Source organism: Lepisma saccharinum, chromosome 15, assembly GCF_977018435.1.
Source record: "Lepisma saccharinum chromosome 15, izLepSacc3.1, whole genome shotgun sequence".
In the NCBI taxonomy this organism is placed as follows: domain Eukaryota; kingdom Metazoa; phylum Arthropoda; class Insecta; order Zygentoma; family Lepismatidae; genus Lepisma; species Lepisma saccharinum.
Window position 1 is genome coordinate 21,930,627 of NC_139243.1, and position 19,334 is coordinate 21,949,960.

Consider the following 19,334-nt stretch of genomic DNA (forward strand, 5'->3'; position numbering starts at 1 on the left):
AACTAACTGTACCTACAGTTGAAAGTGGAGTCTTGAGTTACTGAAATGTAATGCCAAACGGGAATCGAATCCGATATCTCTAGTGTGCCAAGAAAATTTGTCGGGAATGACTGTAAATGGAGCACAGCCTACTTTCGGATTAAAAAGTATAGATACTCGCGTTCGGGCTCCAATTTAAAATTAAGCAGTAGACCTACATATAAACAAGTTACATCAAAATTTAGCTTAGGCCTATTCAATTCTGTGTTAATCTATGCTAACTCATTTTTTTTTCGAGTGTGCCTTGTATATTTTATCGTCGTGAGAACAAAATAAGTACCTTTTTTTTTTAGTTTCGCAAACCATCGCTCTCTCAAATTCCACAAAGAAAAAACGGGTGATCCCATCGTGATGAAATTTTAGTATGGTGCAGGCAGAAAGGTTTTAAACACAATTCTTAATTTTTCAGATTTTTAAAATTAGTCAAAAAGCCGTTCTTATTCATTTTGCGAAAAGCATTTTTCATAGTATTGGGTAATCGTACAAATATGTTATTAGTCTTGTTTTGAAGATCTTTGCATCTGTTTTTAAAATCCATTATCACTTAATTCACATTGCAAAAACCTATTTTATAAATATTTTTATTCAACGGAGTAAAGATGTACAGTGGGATCCATGAGTATTACCGTGCAAATCGTCCATCACCATGTTCGGGCACTTTATTTGATCCAATAAGAGCTTCAATAATTAAAAGAAAATTCAAACCAAGCTGTTGACAACTTCTGCACCAACATACATAAAAATCCATGGCTTAAAAACACATAGGATGTAAGAGAAAAATTAATGAAAATAGTCATGGACAATTTGCACGGTAATACTCATGGATCCCACTGTACGTGGATCGTGGCAACACCGTAGACATGGACTCGCAGTAACAGCCCGCAGTTTCCACGGTTCAAAGGTCATCGCTGTGCGGTGCCTATATATATAGGGACACCCTATATATAGGGAAGACAACGCGAGCCCCGAATAAGATTATACTTGCTGTGAAACCAGACACCAGATCCTAGCTAAAGTCGTTTTCACGTTCAGAAGACACAATGGGCTCTTATGGGCAATGCTTTTCTTATGGGAAATACGAGCGCGCTGTTGTGAAATTTCTGGATTTACAAATTTAGCTTAAGTAAAATCGGTACCTGTAGTTTTGCAGGAAATTTTGTAGAGAATACGATGGTGAACACAAAAAACTGGTAACTTGCTTACATAATTTTAGATAAATTAAAAACGCAAATTTTCCGTGAAAACACAATTTTTACATTGTTTTCATTCCTAACGTTGAAACATGCCGTAAAATTGAAGCATTCATTATTAAAAAAATTGACACTGTTTTTTAATTGTCATAGGTGACGGTGGTACTCAGAATTTATCAATACTTTAAAGCATATTTGCATTAAAAAATATTCAAATAAAGTATGTGGAGATTTTTTATATTCGTGCAGTAGAAAATGTCGTCGCTGGCCATTTTTTTGTTCTGTAATTCCAAGTAAAAACTTCCAGCGACAAAGTTGTGGAGAAAATAATGAAATTATTTTTTATAACCACTCAAAGGTTCCCAGAAATATTACTTCCATGCATTTGGAGTTTCTTTTTAACCCGAACCGCGCGCGAAGTAAGGAGACGTTGTCTGGCCATCTTGAGCCGACTCACCGCAGCATTCCGGCTATCACCACCAAGTTTTCGAGTTATTTTATTTCCATTCAGTAAAAATATGAACTTCATGCAGTTTGTTATAATAGAATTGAAATTACTTAAATTTAATAATTGACAATTATTTCCAATGCTGCTGTTGTGAGCAACATTAGTGCTGTCGCAAATACACGTTGTTTTAGTTTACATTACTGTCGACATTAATACTGAAATGAAGATCACCTTTCAGTTTCCAACGTACACATAAATTCATAGACACCATATTAACCTTTGAAAGGCTTTCCAACACGTGACAAAATATGGGGCTTCAAGATAGAAATATGACATGCCTTGCTTGAGTCATTCACCTCTTATCAGTTCACGTGGGCCATAACTCATTTGTTTGTTTGGGTTGCAACTTGAATTTAACACATGTGCCAGGTTCCCCTTACTTGAGTGAGAGATCTACTTTGGTCTGTTTAGACTTTTTCCCTCTCCCGGAAAAGTGTTTTCAGTTGTGTGAGCTCTCAGTGATTTTTACTTTTTTAGTGATTTCTGAAGTGTCATATTCGTGCATTACACTCGCGTGTGTAGTGATCGCAATGGATCATAGTAAAAAGGATAACTGTAACGTTCACAGTATAATATTAATAATTACATATCATTATCATTATATATACAAAATATGTAACACCTTCATTGTGAAGGAAGGTCATCATTTCCCGGCGACATGAGCTAGCGCTGTATTGGCAACACTGTGCGGTTTCTCCATAAGCGCCGTTGTGTCTTCTGAACGTGAAAACGACTTTAGTCTGCGAAATGCAGTCCAGGATGCATTAATAGATAAAGCAAGTCTTTTGTTAAATACGACTTCAGTTTTTATCGTAATTGGCCTTTTCGTAGGGATTTTTCATTAAATAAATATTTTGTTAATTGCCAATTTTCAACTTTACCTAAGTAGGGGTCACGTCGAACAAATAAAGGTTAAGTAAACGAAAAAAGGTCAAGAAAAAGCCATGAAAAAATTCAAGAATTTTGGATTTTCTTTTTTGGTAGAACCCTGGATTAGCAGGCAGACTGGAAGATGTTTACTCCAGGAGCCTTTTCGACCCCTGCCCTGTTTCAGTTCAGGTAGAGGCTACCGCCGAAAGGAAGACGGAAGATTTCTGCTTCTACTTCCACCCCCACCCCCCGCCACCGCCGTCGTTAACCCGCTGCACAGGTTAAGATTGATAGATCAGATTTATTTTAATTCGCATTTCTACCACTTTTGGCTAAACCGGGAGGATAAAGATGAGAGATGATGTGATGAAATTGAGGATGTCAAGGCCAGGATTCGAACCCGGTACAGGTTAAGAGGTCACGGTTTCATGTACTACATTCTATCGCGTATAGGAACTAATAAGGGAGTGATTACAATGTACTCAACAAATTTTACACTTTATTTATGTACATAATCTCATATGGCTTCAAATTTTATTATTTACGAAATGAGAAAGTTGAGTATTTTGTGTGGAAAAATTACTGAAAATACTTTCCTTTTTTCGAAGCTTTAAAGATTTACGCATAAGAATTTGCTAAACCCCCTAGGAATGAAGTCAGCGCACGCCACTGAGTGAAACAAACAACAACTTTTTGATGCGATTTTCGACATCGACATTCAAACTACTCGCAAACCTCAGTGCTCTCTAGTGGGATACTGCTGTACTACATAGTCACGTGATCTGCGCAAATTGGATTACCTACCGAGTCGCGGAACAATTCGAAATGTGGCAGTTTTTCTACGGATTTATTTATTACTCGTTAAGTATTTAGTGCAGACGAAACGTGTTTAGTGCTCATAAATTTGCTTTCAATGCGTGAAAATAGAAATTTGTACAAGAAGACCAGATTTCAAGCAGTGTCGTTGGTTGAATTAAACGACGGGTGTGAGATTCGAGCAGCCTTAAGTTGATCCATTTCGTATTACTCATTTTTTGTGCTTGTTATCGTGTTGTGTGTACATGGCAAGTTCAGATATTACTGCATGATATTACGGAAGCACATTTGATATGGGGAGCAGGTGTAGACGTAGGTCATGGCTCGTAGGAAAATGTAAGGTAAGTAGTTTCACGTTCTTGTTTGTGTGTCCTGTGAGTTGTGAGTACGAGGGTCACTATTTATATTTTGAGCCTAACAATGAAAAAACAGGAATTTGGCATTGAAAACTGCTTTATTGTTTTTCGAAGTATTCTCCTTTATGGTCAATACACTTTTGCATTCGTTCGAAATATTTGTTAAAGCAGTTTTTCTAATCTTCTTGAGACATCTCCATAATATGGTTTTTGAACTCATCAACGGCGTCTTCCGCCGACGAAAATCGTTGTCCACGCAATTTATTCTTGACATTCGGGAACAAGAAGAAGTCATTGGGTGCAAAATCAGGACTGTACGGCGGATGACGACCCATCAATTCGATTTTTTGACTGTTCATAAAGTCGGTTGTTAGACGAGATGTGTGACAGCTGGCATTGTCTTGATGAAGAATGATCCGACGGCGTTTGTTTGTTTTTCGTATTTGACCGAAGACCTCTGGCAAACAAATTGTTGTGTACCATTCAGAGTCGACCGTTCTACGTTCCTCTAAAGGCACAGTTGCCACATGACCAGTTTTCCCGAAGAAACAGGCGACCATTTGTTTCGATGTGCTTCGAGCGCGAACAACTTTTGTTGGATTGGGTTCATCTTGAAACACCCATACAGTCGACTGCTGTTTACGTTCCGGCTCATATGCATATATCCATGATTCGTCACCTGTTACAATCTTATATACGTCTTTTGAAGCACCACGATTGTATTTATTGAGCATTTGTTTGCACCAATTGACGCGAGCGTCTTTTTGAGTTTTTGTCAAATTGTGTGGGATCCAACGAGAACATACCTTTCTCACAGCTAAATGATCATGTAATATTTTATATATGCTGGTGGAACTAATGCCTATGGTTGCCTCAATCTCACAGTATGTCACATGACGATCTTGCAGTATTAGGTTTTGCACAGTATCAATGTTTTCTTGAACAACAACTGATTTTGGACGACCTTCGCGAATCTCGTCGGTGAGCGAATGGCGGTCACGATTAAATTCGTTATACCAGCGTTTCACAGTGGCAAAGGATGGGGCTTCATCGCCAAATGTGGAAGTAAGTTGATCGATGCACTCTTGTCTTGATAATCCACGTCGAAAATCGTAAGAAATCATCGCACGAAAATGTTCGAGTTAATTCCATTTTATTGTTGTCGCGCAATCTCCAAGGCAACATAACACAAATGAAGCTATTGAGAAAACATTTGAAGTACGTTATGGTCAATAATGCCAGACGATTCCGTGCAAACGTCAAATCGCGCCTAACTTCAATCAGTGTTGCCAAGGCTCAAAATATAAATAGTGACCCTCGTAGAGTTAAATGTGTGCATTTTCACAGCAATGAAAAAGCTTTTGCTACTTTGTGCGAGTCGTTTTGTCTCAAGTTTCGGAAACCATTGCTTATCTAGATAATAGGTCATTATAGTGTAGCCCAGTATATTTGCTTTGCTTCAGCCGTTCTTTGAGCTGCCCACTCTACGCAGAAGGGGTGGCTAAGATAACATTTTCACCTGGGCAAGGTAGATTTGTGGCACTCGTCCCCTAACTACTGTCCACCATGCCAACCTCCCCAATTGTCTATCTTTCTCCAATAAGAAACGACCATTTAAATAATTACGGATTAATCGACGAAAAATAATGGTATGGTATGCTTCGGACACATTTCTTCATTTTTACAGAAGAAACTACTTACCGTAATAAGTTCCTGTAGCATTGTCTAACATCTGGAAGGTGTTTTGTGTGATGTGGGAATGTTTCATAGCGGAAATTCATGTTCTTTGTTGTAAATTAATTCTCCGACGGACAATAGCCTTTGACGCGCACACCTTCGTGATTAATCACGCGTCGTGATTGTGTTTTGTTCATGTTCATTGGGTATCCAGTGATTCGAACTGTCTGTGTTTGCAACGAAAGTTAGAAACATGACGTGTCGTGGATGCGTGGTGAAATTCGTACCGGGTGTGGAAGATCCAGTGGAGTTTTTAATTTTATTGAACACGGGATCGTGAAGGAAGGAAAATATGGCAGTGAATGTAAGCTGCTCGTTAGAATAAATGGGCTGTGGGTATGTGCCTAATATGACGTGTCGTGGATGCGTGGTGAAATTCAGGTAAGTTTTCCGTATCCTGGAAACGGATTTCTTCAAACTTAAAAGTTTGGGGCTCATTTGGGCGTAGGTGACTCCGGCCAATTTCTAACATGCCTTTAACAGGGACTCTATAGAGAAAGCTGGGTAGCTGAAGCGGAGCGGAGGCGGGGCCGCAGTAGCGGTAGGGGGCGGTAGGTCAATTACCCCAGGGGCGGAGACCGGAATCGGTGGGAAATTTGGACTCAAAAATTTGAAACGAAAATATTTTTTTTTAGTTTAAATTTCCCACCGATTCCGGGACGGATAGCCCCAAAAACCATTCACGGATAGCGCCACGAAACATTTCAATTTTCTTCGTAAAACAATGCGAAAAAGTTTTTTTTTTTTTTAAAAAAAAAAATGGATCAGATGAGCGTTGTTCACGGGTATTTCTTGGGTTCCGAAGGTTGAAACACTGCATAACGAATGAAAATCGACAAAACACAAGCACGACGCGCGATGATCTAGGAAGGTGTACGCGCCATATTGTGTCTCAGGCAAGCGAAAAGACTACGAGAAAGAAGTACTCGTAATGTGAAAAATTGCAATTATTTTGATAAAAAAACGTGAATACACATTAAAGAATATTCCGCGAAGCTGATAGTTAAGTACAAATGTCAAAAATTGACAAAACGAAGAAGTTATAGGTGTTCAGGGAATATTGTGGGTATAAGTTCGAAAGTTGGAAAAACTTGTTAGCACAGTTAAAATGTTTCACTAAGTATTAGTTACCGGATAAATTAAGATTTGAAATGCAGCTTGCACGAGCAGGCGTTCTTGGATTTCGGTCGACTTGGACACAAGTTTTTGCGAATTTTCACCCGAGGCTTGAAGGAGGGTTTGTGGTCGAGACCAGGTGTTACGTGATAAGGTGTTTAAGGTATTTAGGGGTGTTATTTGAATGCCAAAAGCCCTGAACATGACCCACTGAACCTAAGAACGAAAGGATTTCATTAATGCTGAGAGTCCGAAATCTGGCCCTTCTAACCTTACAAAGGAAGCATTTCACGTCGAAATACCTCTTCGCACCCAATGCAGTGTTGCCACAATCTGAAGGCCCAATTCCCCTTTCCAAGCGGCAAAATTTCCCTTTTTGGACCAAATTTTCCCTTCGCCTAAACAAATATAATAATTATTATTATTATTAGCAGTGGTAGTAATAGCAGTAGCAGTAGTAATAATATTTCCGTTAGTCCATGCTCGTATAAATAAAAAATGAAACAAAATTTTCGCATTCATGTTAGCTTCATCGCTTCCTGGTCAGATGCCCCAGATTTGAATCCTGCTCAGGAATCCATTAAATCGTTAATTCTCATCGTTACAATTATCGGAAGATACAGAAAAGCGACGTACAGTAAGCTTAAAAGAATATAAGTAGATACAGGCTTATGAGCAGAAATAAGAAGGAACAGAAAAAAATATAAAAAAGTGGATATGAAACTGGAACTTAACATATACTGTTATAAAGTAGGGTCAGATGTCTTAAAATTTCTCTGAAATTGTGGTATTTTTAATCGAAATTCCCTTTTCCCTTTTGGATAAAATTTCGGTCCAAATTTACCTGCAAAAGGGAAATTTCCCTTCATGTGGCAACACTGACTCAATGCACGTGAAGTTCATGGCAGTAGCAGCAGACGACAGTAAGCTAATGGCTGCTCGCAAACCGCAAACAAAGAATCATACAGGAGTTTACGGAAGGGAAAAATCTTTTTCCAGAAAACACGCACCAAATATGTGTTAACAGACAAAAACACGCAATATGGCGGCGACAGGTTGACTAGCGTTGTCGATGCAGTGTTTCCAACCTTGTTGACCGAATAATACCTAGTACCACGAACCATGCACGGCAAGGTTAGGATTTAGATATATTTAATTAATGCTGAACATCAGAAATATTCTAGATATTTCATGTGAGGATAACATATATTGTGGTTTTTATTTTATTTTACGCCGTGCAACTTCACGACACATCCTGTACACGTCATGTTTTCGGAAGTTCGTAGTCAAAAATGATGCACATTAACATGCACATTTACGTACGTTCTCACAGTTACAAAACCGCGTGGTTGGAAACACTTACCGGGGGTTACGTCATGAAACGCACGGAACATCTGATTCACTATTCACGTAGTGGAAGGTAATGGAGGCAAGACCTTCTGTGCATCGGAGAGACATTAACGTCGAAAAATACATGATTTACCGGCCGGATAAATTGTACGAAGGGAGAAAACACTTCCACAACCTTTCTAAAGTCTACAGAAAATCAGTTCCGTGAGTACTTTCTCCTGTAAAATTGAAGAAATACGTTTCGCGGAGATAAAATTTTTACCACGCCTATTTTTTTTTTTTTTTTTTTTTTTTTTTGCAACTCAATGAAACACCCATCCCTTGCCCTCGAATCGATCCTAGCATCCCCGACTTAGCAGCATGCTACGCTAACCACTCTGCCAAGGAGGCTGGTTTGAAATATGTATAACGATGTATAATAATAACATATATGAGAGTTTCCTGTTACGCGCAATTCGTTAAAAATTTAGCTTATCCCGGAACTAAATTAACCAACAATAACTGAATGAAATTGCATGAAATTCCATGCTCTATACTCTATCCAGTGGCGGCGATTAGGGGGGGGCGAGGGGGACAGTTGCCCCCAAATTTTTGCCACTTTGCCTCCGCACTATGCTAAACCTTATCCACAAAGGGAAATATACTGTCTTTGCAACCCCCCCCCCCCCGTTTTGGAACCCAATCGCCGCCACTGACTCTTATCACAGGAATCTCTGGAGCAAAGCAGCGCATAAAGGGGAGAAAACGAGTGGGCGGAGCGAAGCAGTGTACGCCTGCTGCAAAGGCTGGGAACTGCAGTCCATTTTCCCCCTCCATGCATTCACGTTCCTTCGCACTTGTTCATTGGTCGAGTCACTACTCGCCCAGAGGCTTGCTTTTGTTCGCTCGCTCCAGAGATATCCGGGACAAAGTATAGTATCAGGCATTGCAGCTTACATTTACAAGACCTAGTGGTAGACGGAAGACTGGAAGACCACCGGTGAGATGGATAGGCTCTGTTGAGGAAGACTTAAAAGCAGGGTAGAAGGTCCAGGAACGCATAAATTCTAATGGGTTCCGCTGCAGGACCGGACAGTTTCTCGAACAATTTAAATTCGGTCCAAGTTGCGTATTGTTTCATTCAATAAAGATTCCTGGACCGTATTTTAATTGATCCTGAAAAAAGGTTCCTGGACCGTATTTAAATTGATCTGGGAAAAAGGGTCCTGTACCGAATTTAAATTCTTCAGTAAAATGGTTCCTGGACCGAATTTAAATTGATCCTAAAAAAAAGTTCCTGGACCGAATTTAAATTCATCCTGAAAAAGGGTTCCTGGACAGTTTTTAAATTGATCCTGCAAAAAAGGTCCCTAGACCGAATTTAATGAGATTGGCATTCAGAAAAAGGTTCCTGGACCGTATTTAATTTCATCCGGGAAAAAATTGTCGGACCGAATTTAAATTCATCCCGAAAAATAGGTTCCTGGACCGTATTTAAAATGATTCGGAAAAAAAGCTTCCTGGACCGTATTTAAATTGATCCTGCAAGAAAGGTTTCTGGACCGAATTTAAATTGATCTGGTAAAAAGGTTCCTGGACCGAATTGAAATACTTAGTGGATAAAAGGGTTCTTTACGGTCCAGAACCCATTCACGCTTGCTGATTTTCTCTCTGGGACCGGAATTGAATTTATTTAAAATTCCTAGACTTTAACAACCCTGCTTAAAAGTGGTATAGAGTAGGAGTTGCGGAGCCCCTGTTTGGTGTAGATTCTTGAGCGCCACATTAGCCGATCTACGCAAGGGATTGGTTAGCACAGAGCGCTACGGACGCGAGGGTTCCCGGGATGAATCCCGGCCTGAGCATTGGTGTTCTTCATGAGTGTCCCTTCATCAATGTCATCATATCATCCCTCATCCTCATCGTCGAGATAGCCAAAAGTGGCAGAAAAGCGAAATAAAATAATCGAATTGAAAAAATCAATAGAGTAGCAATGTTTTCCATCAAATGTGGAAAGCTAACCTTAATTCAGATGGAGGGCTTTGTGCTTGGGCGTGGGCACCCACAGGGGGATCAAGGAGATCACTCCCCAACCCCTCCTCTCTCCCAGAATATCGAAAAGTTGGTTATTGTTCATTTCTCTTACAGTTGTATTCACTTCCCTTTCGGTTTTGCTTGTCTGTACATTTGAATCTACAGCCGGGAAGGAATAACCTGGCAGTGACGTCACTCCCTGCTAAGTCAGCGTTGCCAACTGCTATGAAAGGAATCATGGCACGAGTAAGAATACGAGCAGTAAAGATCGCGGTGAAAACTACCAATCTTCAATTTAATGTTAGCACTTTTGTCTTTCTCCTTAAAAATTCAGCTGTTGTTTTGTTTTCATCGCAATCAAAGTACTTATACACATTGAAAACTATTTCTCTTACATCGCTGTTCAAGGGTTTACATTTCTTTACGCCACTGCTCATTGTACAACAATGACAAAACCAGAAAAAACAACTCGCTAACAAAGAAACAAAATAGCCTGCAATCACTCGCTCGTAGCTGGGGATTGTTTCGAAAGACAAATGTAGCAGTGTGCACGCCTGCATCATCCCTCTCGAAATGATTTCCATTGGTTTGCACGTCACCTTGTCATCCGCTCTAGCGAATGAGCCTTCGCTTCTGGGAGGAGAGGTAAAGGTGGGAGATGACGTCACTGCCAAGTTATTCCTTCTGCGCTTTAGGACAATTGCGGTGGCGGACAATTACGATGAAGCTCAAATCACGGACAATTGCGACGAACAGGATGACAAGCAGCAGGTCACCTAACCTAACCTAACCTAAAAGTGGTTGTAATGCAAGTTGGCTACGTTTACAAGCTACCTTGCCAGTCTCAAGCCTGGAGAAAGTGTGAGAGGAAAAAGTGTTCAATTCGAAAATATCAATATTTCACATAATTCTCTTGTAAGAAGTATTGATTGATTTGCTTTATTTTACTTCGCTTCTTGTGCCACTTGGCTAATTTGCGAAGATGGGGATGAGTGATATGATGAAATTGATGAATGGACACTCAAAAACATCCACGCCAAAGTCAGGATTCGAAACCGGGACCCCTGGCATCGTAGCGCGATATGCTAACCACTCCGCCACGGGGGCCGGCTGTAAGAGGTATTGTACGGGGTGTTAAGCCACCCTTCAATTTGATAGAAGATTTAAAATGTCATCGCAATTGTCCATTCGCCCTTTCGCTTCTAACTGTGTTCATCGCAATTGTCCGCCTACCATACATTTTCGTCCCTGACCCCTCCGACTACGAATTTATTTCTGTTTCGTTTTCTTTTTGTCTTGTCCACTACTTTCTTTTATATCTCTCTCTCTCTCTCTATCTGTCTCTGTCTTGCCCCGACGTGTTATTTTTCGTTTCTTTTCATTTTAAAAAAATCGGTATTCTTTTATTCAAAATTCGCTTTTTTATTTTAGCAAACTTTTCTGCCAATCAGAAATAAAATTAAACCATTGTGCATTTAAATTACTATTTTAAATTGTAGGCCACATTGCCTATGCCTGTTCATGACAGGTTCACACGTTGGAAACTATTTTTGATGAAGTTTCTTTCTATTTTTTCTCGCCACTGGCGTAGGCAGAGGGGGCCTGATGGGACTACAGGCCCCTCCAGAAATTTTGAGAAAATCAAAATTTTTAAACGAAAGCAATAAAGAATTCGGGGAAAAACCAAAGTGGCAAATGCAACTCCCATAAAAAAAAACGATTGCCATTTTTGTCTTTGAACAACTTCTAAAATGAAGATTAAAAATGGTCTATCCCGCGCTCGCTACAATGCAGCTATGTAATGTAATATCCACCTTTACAAATCCAGCTCCCTCCGAAACATCCTGCGTACGCCACTGGTTCTCACCGAACAAATGTTGCGGCTATCGAGTGACTGTAGTATAGCTGCGAACTCAATCTTCGCCAAAACCGCACCACTTGGATCGATGGTGCAAAACAGGGTGCGAAATCATTGAAAACTGGGGGGGGAGAAAGTTCTTCATCTACAAATCCCCTCCCCCACAAACATTATACGATACATATCTGTAATGTTATTAAAAGTAAAAATAAATTACTCAATTAAAAATATATTATTATTATTACTATTATTATTAATTATACATAAAGGAAATTAATTTGTTACTTTTATACATATCAGATATTGCAAAGCAGCTAAATAATTTCTTTACTAACTGGCTAAAGATGTTAATAAATTATGAAATAGTTCAAGTAGTTTTATTATATGCGAGTTTTTGTTTAGTTTGTGCTTTATGATAAATCAATTAGATTCCATAGTTATTATTTTCTTGCATTCTTGTTTTACTTTTATTGTGCGTATTTTTTTTTGGTGGGGGATTTTTGAGGCCAAGATTGTTGGTTGGGGGGGAATCTCCCCCGTCCCCCCAGGATTTCGCACCCTGGTGCAAAACGTTCCGATATATTGTGAAAAATCGTGGAAAACTTCCATTTACATGTGGTTTCATGTAGCTGTCTGAATTATTCCATGTATAGCGCGCACCTTAGGTTTATTCGCGATTAAAATTATCCAATATGACATCTGGTGGGACTTTCCGGAACTACTCTAATAAGGATACTATGTTGTTTTGAAGTCTTTGAAAGCATGGGAAATGTTCGCAAGAGTAACGTCTACTGTTCAGTTTTTGGCTCTAAATCGTTTTGTGGGTCATGACAAGTGAAAAGTTTACATTTGTTTCCACCCAGTGGAATCAACAAAATGAAATTTGTAAATAAATCAGGGAAAACAGAATTGATTGTCAGAAGATTGGTATGGGGGATCGGGATAGCATTGAAATGTGGCAAGAAAATTACGAAGAATGCACAAGCCGAGGGGTTGGGTGGTTGGTGGGGGTTAACCCCCCTCCTTTTGCCCAGTATTCCTAAAAATAGGAACGTCAAAGGTAGGAAAATATGACAAAATGAGGGCTGACTACCAAGATAAAGTATAGGTAACCCCCCCCCCCTTTCCAAAATCCTGGGCACACCACTGCACGAGTCTGTTCACTTTATTTTCCGAAAGATGATTATATTACTCGAAATTAAAGTTTTAAATTTTTCTTTATGAATAAAACAATTTTTTTTTCGAAAACAATGTATATGCATGAAATTTTGGAACAGGTGCAAGTCGATTAAGTGCGAAGATGAAAATAGTTTGATAATTAATTAACGTCTGTAATCATAAAGGTAAGCAGAAAAAGATAATCCACATGCCGCTGTTTCATGTAGTGGATAGCCTCGATGAAATTGTGAATTCTATTATTATTAACCTGTGTCATTATTAAACGAGCCTGCCTCTTGGAGGGAAGAACTGCAACGGTATGTTTACATTCTACTCCTGCCCAAGCTTTGCAATACAGGTGAATTGCCTTACTATTTCCAAATTATTTCCGAGAGCTCCAGTTACAACCGAGGTGCAGATGAAACCGCACTACTTTGAAGAACCGGTGAGTATACATTGGTTTCATTACGTTTTCCATGCTATTTTTGCCTATCATCATTAAATGCTTCGTTCTCAGCACAGTTACACCTTATTTATAGTTCCTGGAATACACATAGCATTCGCAATATTTAAAAATATCGCGTATTTCAAACATTTCTTCCATACCAGCCATGCCAACACGCTGCTATTACGTACTACTACTGAATGTAAACAAAGATTTATCCTACATAGAGTGGCCATATTGGAAGCGACACTAGCGCTCAGGTGGTAATTTTAATTGGGATTTTTTTTAAAACGTGCACTTTATGCAAGCGTAAATATGATACATTTTATTTTTTAAGTATAAAACACAAGACTGTTAAATTTTTCGTTTTTTAGCACAAAATGTGTTCAAATTCGCGAAAATGTTCGTAATTCGTATTTTATGCCAAATTCGCGTCACTTCGCGATTTCGAATGCATGAATAATGGGTTTAGAACGTCACTTCGCATGTGAACAATTTTTTGAACATTTTTCGGTATTGCTTTTGCGAAAAATCAAGGTCCCTAGTTATTAGCGTTGAGGTATTTATAATATTTTTTGTGTACAGTGGTTTGCTTAGAATATGTCTATAATCTTATTTTACGCGTCGAAAACAATTTGTCCTTTTTGATGCTTATATACCGGAGAATTTTCAAATAATTTCGTTAAATCCCTCTTCAGAACATTTTTTTATTTTTTAGAAAATTTTCTGCGGGACCCGAGTACTTGGGGCAAGTACCCCTGCCTCCCCTCCCTACGGGCCATGTACGAATTTGAATCTGAATTTTGAATAGGCTACTTGTAAAAAATCTTACCTTGAGTAGCTCTTCGCAGCCATTCCAACAATCTCTTCGTTGTTCTGCCTGAGTTGTTCGTTCATTGTTAAGTTCGACGCCTGCTCCCTCTGGTAGAGCTTTGCGAAACTACAGTCCGGCCGTGGGGAAGGTTCGGAGCAACTCGAGCCAAGGGATTTCATTCTGCAATTAGTGAGAGAGAAATAAGTAACAAAAGCTAAACTTGACAACTGCACCTAACAAAAAGTTGAAATAATATAACCTCAGGATGAATCGTTTTCATTTTCTCAAGCAAACACTGTTGTTTTATAAAATTAACTTGTTTTTGACCTTCTTTATACTTCTCCCACGAACACGATGGCCTGGCAGCAGTGTTGCCAGTAGCAAATCAGTGATTTCCACTAGACCGATCTGGCCACATTGGTTCTGTCTTTGCATAGCAAGAACATTTCGCCAAATCTATATTTACAACAACAATTTCTAGCATTTTCTTCCAAGCATCGAGTGTTGGGAAAAACTAAAGCGTAGACAATAAATACTTGATAATTGTGAGACAAAAATAGTACATTTTTCAATTTTTCACGAGAATATTTCATACATTCTGTTTGCCACTTAGAACAAATTTGTTTGTACCTCCACATATCCTAAACGTGTCTTCATAGCACGGTGCTATATGCACGAGGAACTTTTCATATATTTATTTATTTATTTTTGTGTGGAGTGGGCGGGCGTAGATGAACGATCTTCCTCCCACCACCAGTCTTCAGTGATTACGCACACTGATAGGGCAAACTCGAATTGCGCACAAAACCTGCCCAGGGATGAATGTTGATAAGGATTCACTAATCTCGAAGCACGAATTGCGCACAGAGCAGTGAAGTGAAAATACTCGTGATGGATTTCAGCCAAAAACGTTCCACCTAATGTGAAATCTGTTAAATTGTGAAGCCATTTCTTTCATTTGCAGTTGTGACATTAATTTGAACTCGTGGGAATAAAGTGACTTGCGTGATGTGGAATAAAGTGTAGCAATATGGAAATACAAAAAAATTGGAGTGAAAGAGGAAACGCAATTCTCGTTTACTTAAAACATACGTTTCGAGAAGGGAAGAGATATTGAAATCTACGGGTGAAGAACGCTGGAGGTGTACCAGTAAATCATGTAAGGCCATACTTTACACCAGGTTTTTAAGGAGAAAATCCCTGAGGGACAACATCAAGAGAAGAGGAGACGAGATTGAGGAAAGACCTTCGAAGTTAATACACAGAGAGTTACAGGAGCAGCGGAACATTGTGGAAACCTTAACCCGAAAGGACACGAAGTTCGTCAGGAACAACATCAATTATGCTCGGTTGAAAGTACATCCTAAGTTACCCAAAGCTTTGGATGAAGTTCAGTTGACGCTCGATGAAATACAGAAGTGAAGACCATTCATGATGAGAACTTTTTGTTAAAAAACGACAAAGAAAAGGGGATCGTCATTTTTTCTTGGGACTCAAATCTTAATAGTGTGCGAGAAGGAAATGTTCCACAGACTGACAAAAAACAAGACAAAAGCAGGCATTCATCGAAAATAACATCGTGTTAACTAGAAGTGAGTGGTTTAATCATAATAAATTTGTTAATGTCTATATTAAAATGTAATTGTTAAGTACATACATGTGACTCGTTTGGATGTCTATATTAAAATGCACTTTGGTATATGATTACTGACAATTTTGCCCAAATCTGAAATAAAATTCTTATTCTTAGTTTCATAAATTGTTACATCCTTTGAATTTGTTCCATTTCTGTATGTATCGCTTGGTGCGCAGTTCGTGCCGATGCGCAATTCGGGTTCGGTGAAACCAGAGGCGCAACCACGAAATTTTGTCTGGGGGTAGCAAGTACCAGGATAAGCGTACCAATAATAATAATAATAACAGTAATAATAATAATATTATTATAATATTATTATTATTACTATTATTGATTTACTTTATTTTACTTCGCTTCTTGTGCCACTTTTGGCTAATTTGCGAAGATGAGGATGAGTGATGATATATGATGCCCAAGCCGGGATTCAAACCCGGGATCAACATTATTATTACTATTATTATTATTATTAGTAGTAGTAGTAGTAGTAGTGTAGTATCATAGACGTTATTACCCTTGTAAATTATGCAAAAAGGGGGTAGAAGTTGGTGCTATAGCATTTGTGTTCGAACAAACTATTTGAATTATCTTTCCAAAATATTCAATTTGACATTAATAATGGAAATAAAGCACACAAACTATTTTTCAAAGACAGAAAATGCTTGATAAATGCATTCCAAATATAATTCTTTTTTACATTAACATTATATCACTTTCATGCACGATATATGTTTCACATATAGTATTATATGTTTCACATATAGTATGCGACGTGAACACTAAATTGTGTACGTATTGAAAGTTTCTTTAAACATATTATATACAACATGTATTATTTAAATTCGTTACACATCCAATTCATCCATCTCACAGCATAAACCAGCAGCAAAAAATACATAAATCGTCTCTCAAATATGCACGCTCCCTTTCCTTAAAATTTGTTCATGCATTTAAAACAAAATTAATTCAGACAAGTCTTATTACTTTGTCTGGAAATTTACAATGCACTGCAGAGAACAATGAAATATTGCGAGCGAAGCGATCAAGAACATTTTTGGATCCACTTTTCTTGCAGGCTGTAATCAATATTGATTAAAATAGGGCGCAAATAATTTCACGGGACGCAAATGCATTTTCTCTTTTACAACTTTTGTGCCTCCCCGATGGTGTAATGGGTCCCGGGTTCGATACCCGGTTGATGCACATGGCGCAGTGGTTCGGACCCCACTTTAAACTGTAGGCCCAGTCCCGATTAGCCTGCCTGTGCATAAAGTGGACTTAAAACCACAAATCAATCAATCAATTTTACAACTTCTTTTCATTTAGATCGTCCGGCGTCCAAGGCAGACTCCCGTCGCCCCTAGCTACTGTTATGAAACTTGATAAGAGTAAGAAAAGCAGGTATTGTGAGCGAAGCGAGCAAGAAAATTTTACGAAAAGTATTTTTATTTGCATAAAATTTGAAGTTGTGGGCGGTAATTGACCCTTGCAAGTGCACTTGGCTGTCAATGTTTCCCCCCCCTAGAACTCATTTTAGTTTAAGGTTTGGGGGGGCAATGCCCCCCCCCCTGTGGTTGCGCCACTGTGTGAGACACCTGCACCACGGTAGATGTGCAATTCGTCCGAGCCCCACTGATAAAATGAAGCATTCGACGGGTGGATGACTCACCTCTTCCAATCATTAATTAGTTATTTTATGGCCCTGAATAAGAATAGATAGGCTAAGGCTAGTAGACTTTAAAGAGGAGAAAGAAAGTGTGCCATTACGGCGATAGATGGCACACTTGTATTTTCAATGCCTGTGCTACTTTCGATGCTGTGAAAAGAAAGAACCATCAGTTCCCTCACCCCCCAAAGAAGCACTTTTTCTTTGATTTTTTGCTGGTATGTGTTCACGGCAAGCTCAGACGTCACATGTCCGGGGCTACCTAAATCCGGCTCTCTTTACACATGCAACAAACCTACACAATCCTAGCTAATATTATCGAGGAAAGTTAAATAGTTTAGGCCTAATTTCAGTGGAATGAGTCAGGGGCGAGCACAACGCGTTCTTGTCTCGCTTCATTTGTTTTTCTGGCCGCAGTTATTCGTTTGTTTTCTGCTTTGAACGTTCCCCTGGACGTCCATCAACTTGATGATCCGTATGATTTACGTGACAGACAGATTCAGGAAGTCGGAAGGTCGAAATGCGACGCTTTTCCCCCCGTTTAGCCCCCCCTCTCTCGATTCGCTACTGTTTTTCTTGGCTCGGCCAATAAAGTATGTTTACGGTGGACTTATAAGCAATGCAGTCACGAATGTAAACTGGACAAACATGCTTTAGAGAGGGCGCGACAATCTCTACTTGGCCATTCGAGGTACTGTTAGTTGATAATCTAAATTGTTTTCTTTGCATTCCAGCTTTTCCTTGTCCCAGCCTACAAGTAGAGGCACGATGTATTTTTATAGGCTTTTCAAACATCGACTATTTTATTTGTTCCCACTTGTCTTTTGCCGCTGAAGGCGCTGTTTTTTTCATTCCCTCTTTCCTCCGTTTGACACGTCAACAACAAGTCTGCTTGACGGAGGCCCAACCCTGTCCTTGCTATTTATTCATTACTTCAAAAACCCGCCGATAGGTGGTACTGCAGGCATTGACACACGAATGGCTCTCCAGAGGAAAAATACATTAACGCTATACAAACTATTGTGCTTTGTTTTTTTGTGCAGATAATGTAGATGAGTGATTATGTTTTGAGAATCTCATATGTGTACACACGCTCGATGGTACAAAAATATGTATTAATAATAAACGTAACAGCTAATGACATGCGAATTAAGTATACCACAGCCTAAAGATAACGAATGATTTGAAGGTACTAAGGAATGCATGGCGTACCTAAGAATTTCGCAAGGAGAGAGACGGTTGCTTTTTGTAAGTAGTCAGCAGTGGCGTCGCCACAGGGGGCTCCAGCCAGTGGCGTACCCATGTATTTGGAAAGGGAAATGCGTAAACTTTTTTTTTAATAGTAGTCAGCCCTCATTTTGCCATCTCTTCCGCCTTTGACTTTTTTTTTAGGAGAATGTTATTGAAGATATTCTTGATGATGATGTTAAAAATATTATTATTAATATTGTTAATACTGTCCTACCATGTAAACATAAGAGTCGAAATTAGAAACAGTACAATAATGGAAAATGTTATATCCACACTATTCACAATTGGTTTTTTTAAAAAAATGTGTACATGTAATGTAATGTCACTCACGAGGTTCATGTCCTCTGTTCTGGATCCCAGAACAGAAATAATATCACATAAAGTATTGTATACATCAATTATGTCATGTATATATTTCTTTGTATAACATTACAATTTATTATTATACCTATTTTAAAATGCAATCAAATAATAATAAATAGAGAAAATAAAGTCGGGGGAACCGTCAAACTCG

General features: G+C 39.0%; 1 protein-coding gene across 2 annotated transcripts in view; it reads right to left on the reverse strand.

The window, feature by feature from the left end:
- The window catches only part of LOC145999421 (transcription factor SOX-10-like), a 233,364-nt gene that overhangs the window by 5,692 nt on the left and 208,338 nt on the right, over window positions 1-19,334 (reverse strand). For both annotated transcript variants that reach the window (XM_083136377.1, XM_083136376.1), the window contains one exon: window positions 14,289-14,450. In XM_083136377.1, the coding sequence (XP_082992503.1) occupies window positions 14,289-14,450 (162 nt within the window). The remainder of the gene's footprint in view (window positions 1-14,288; window positions 14,451-19,334) is intronic.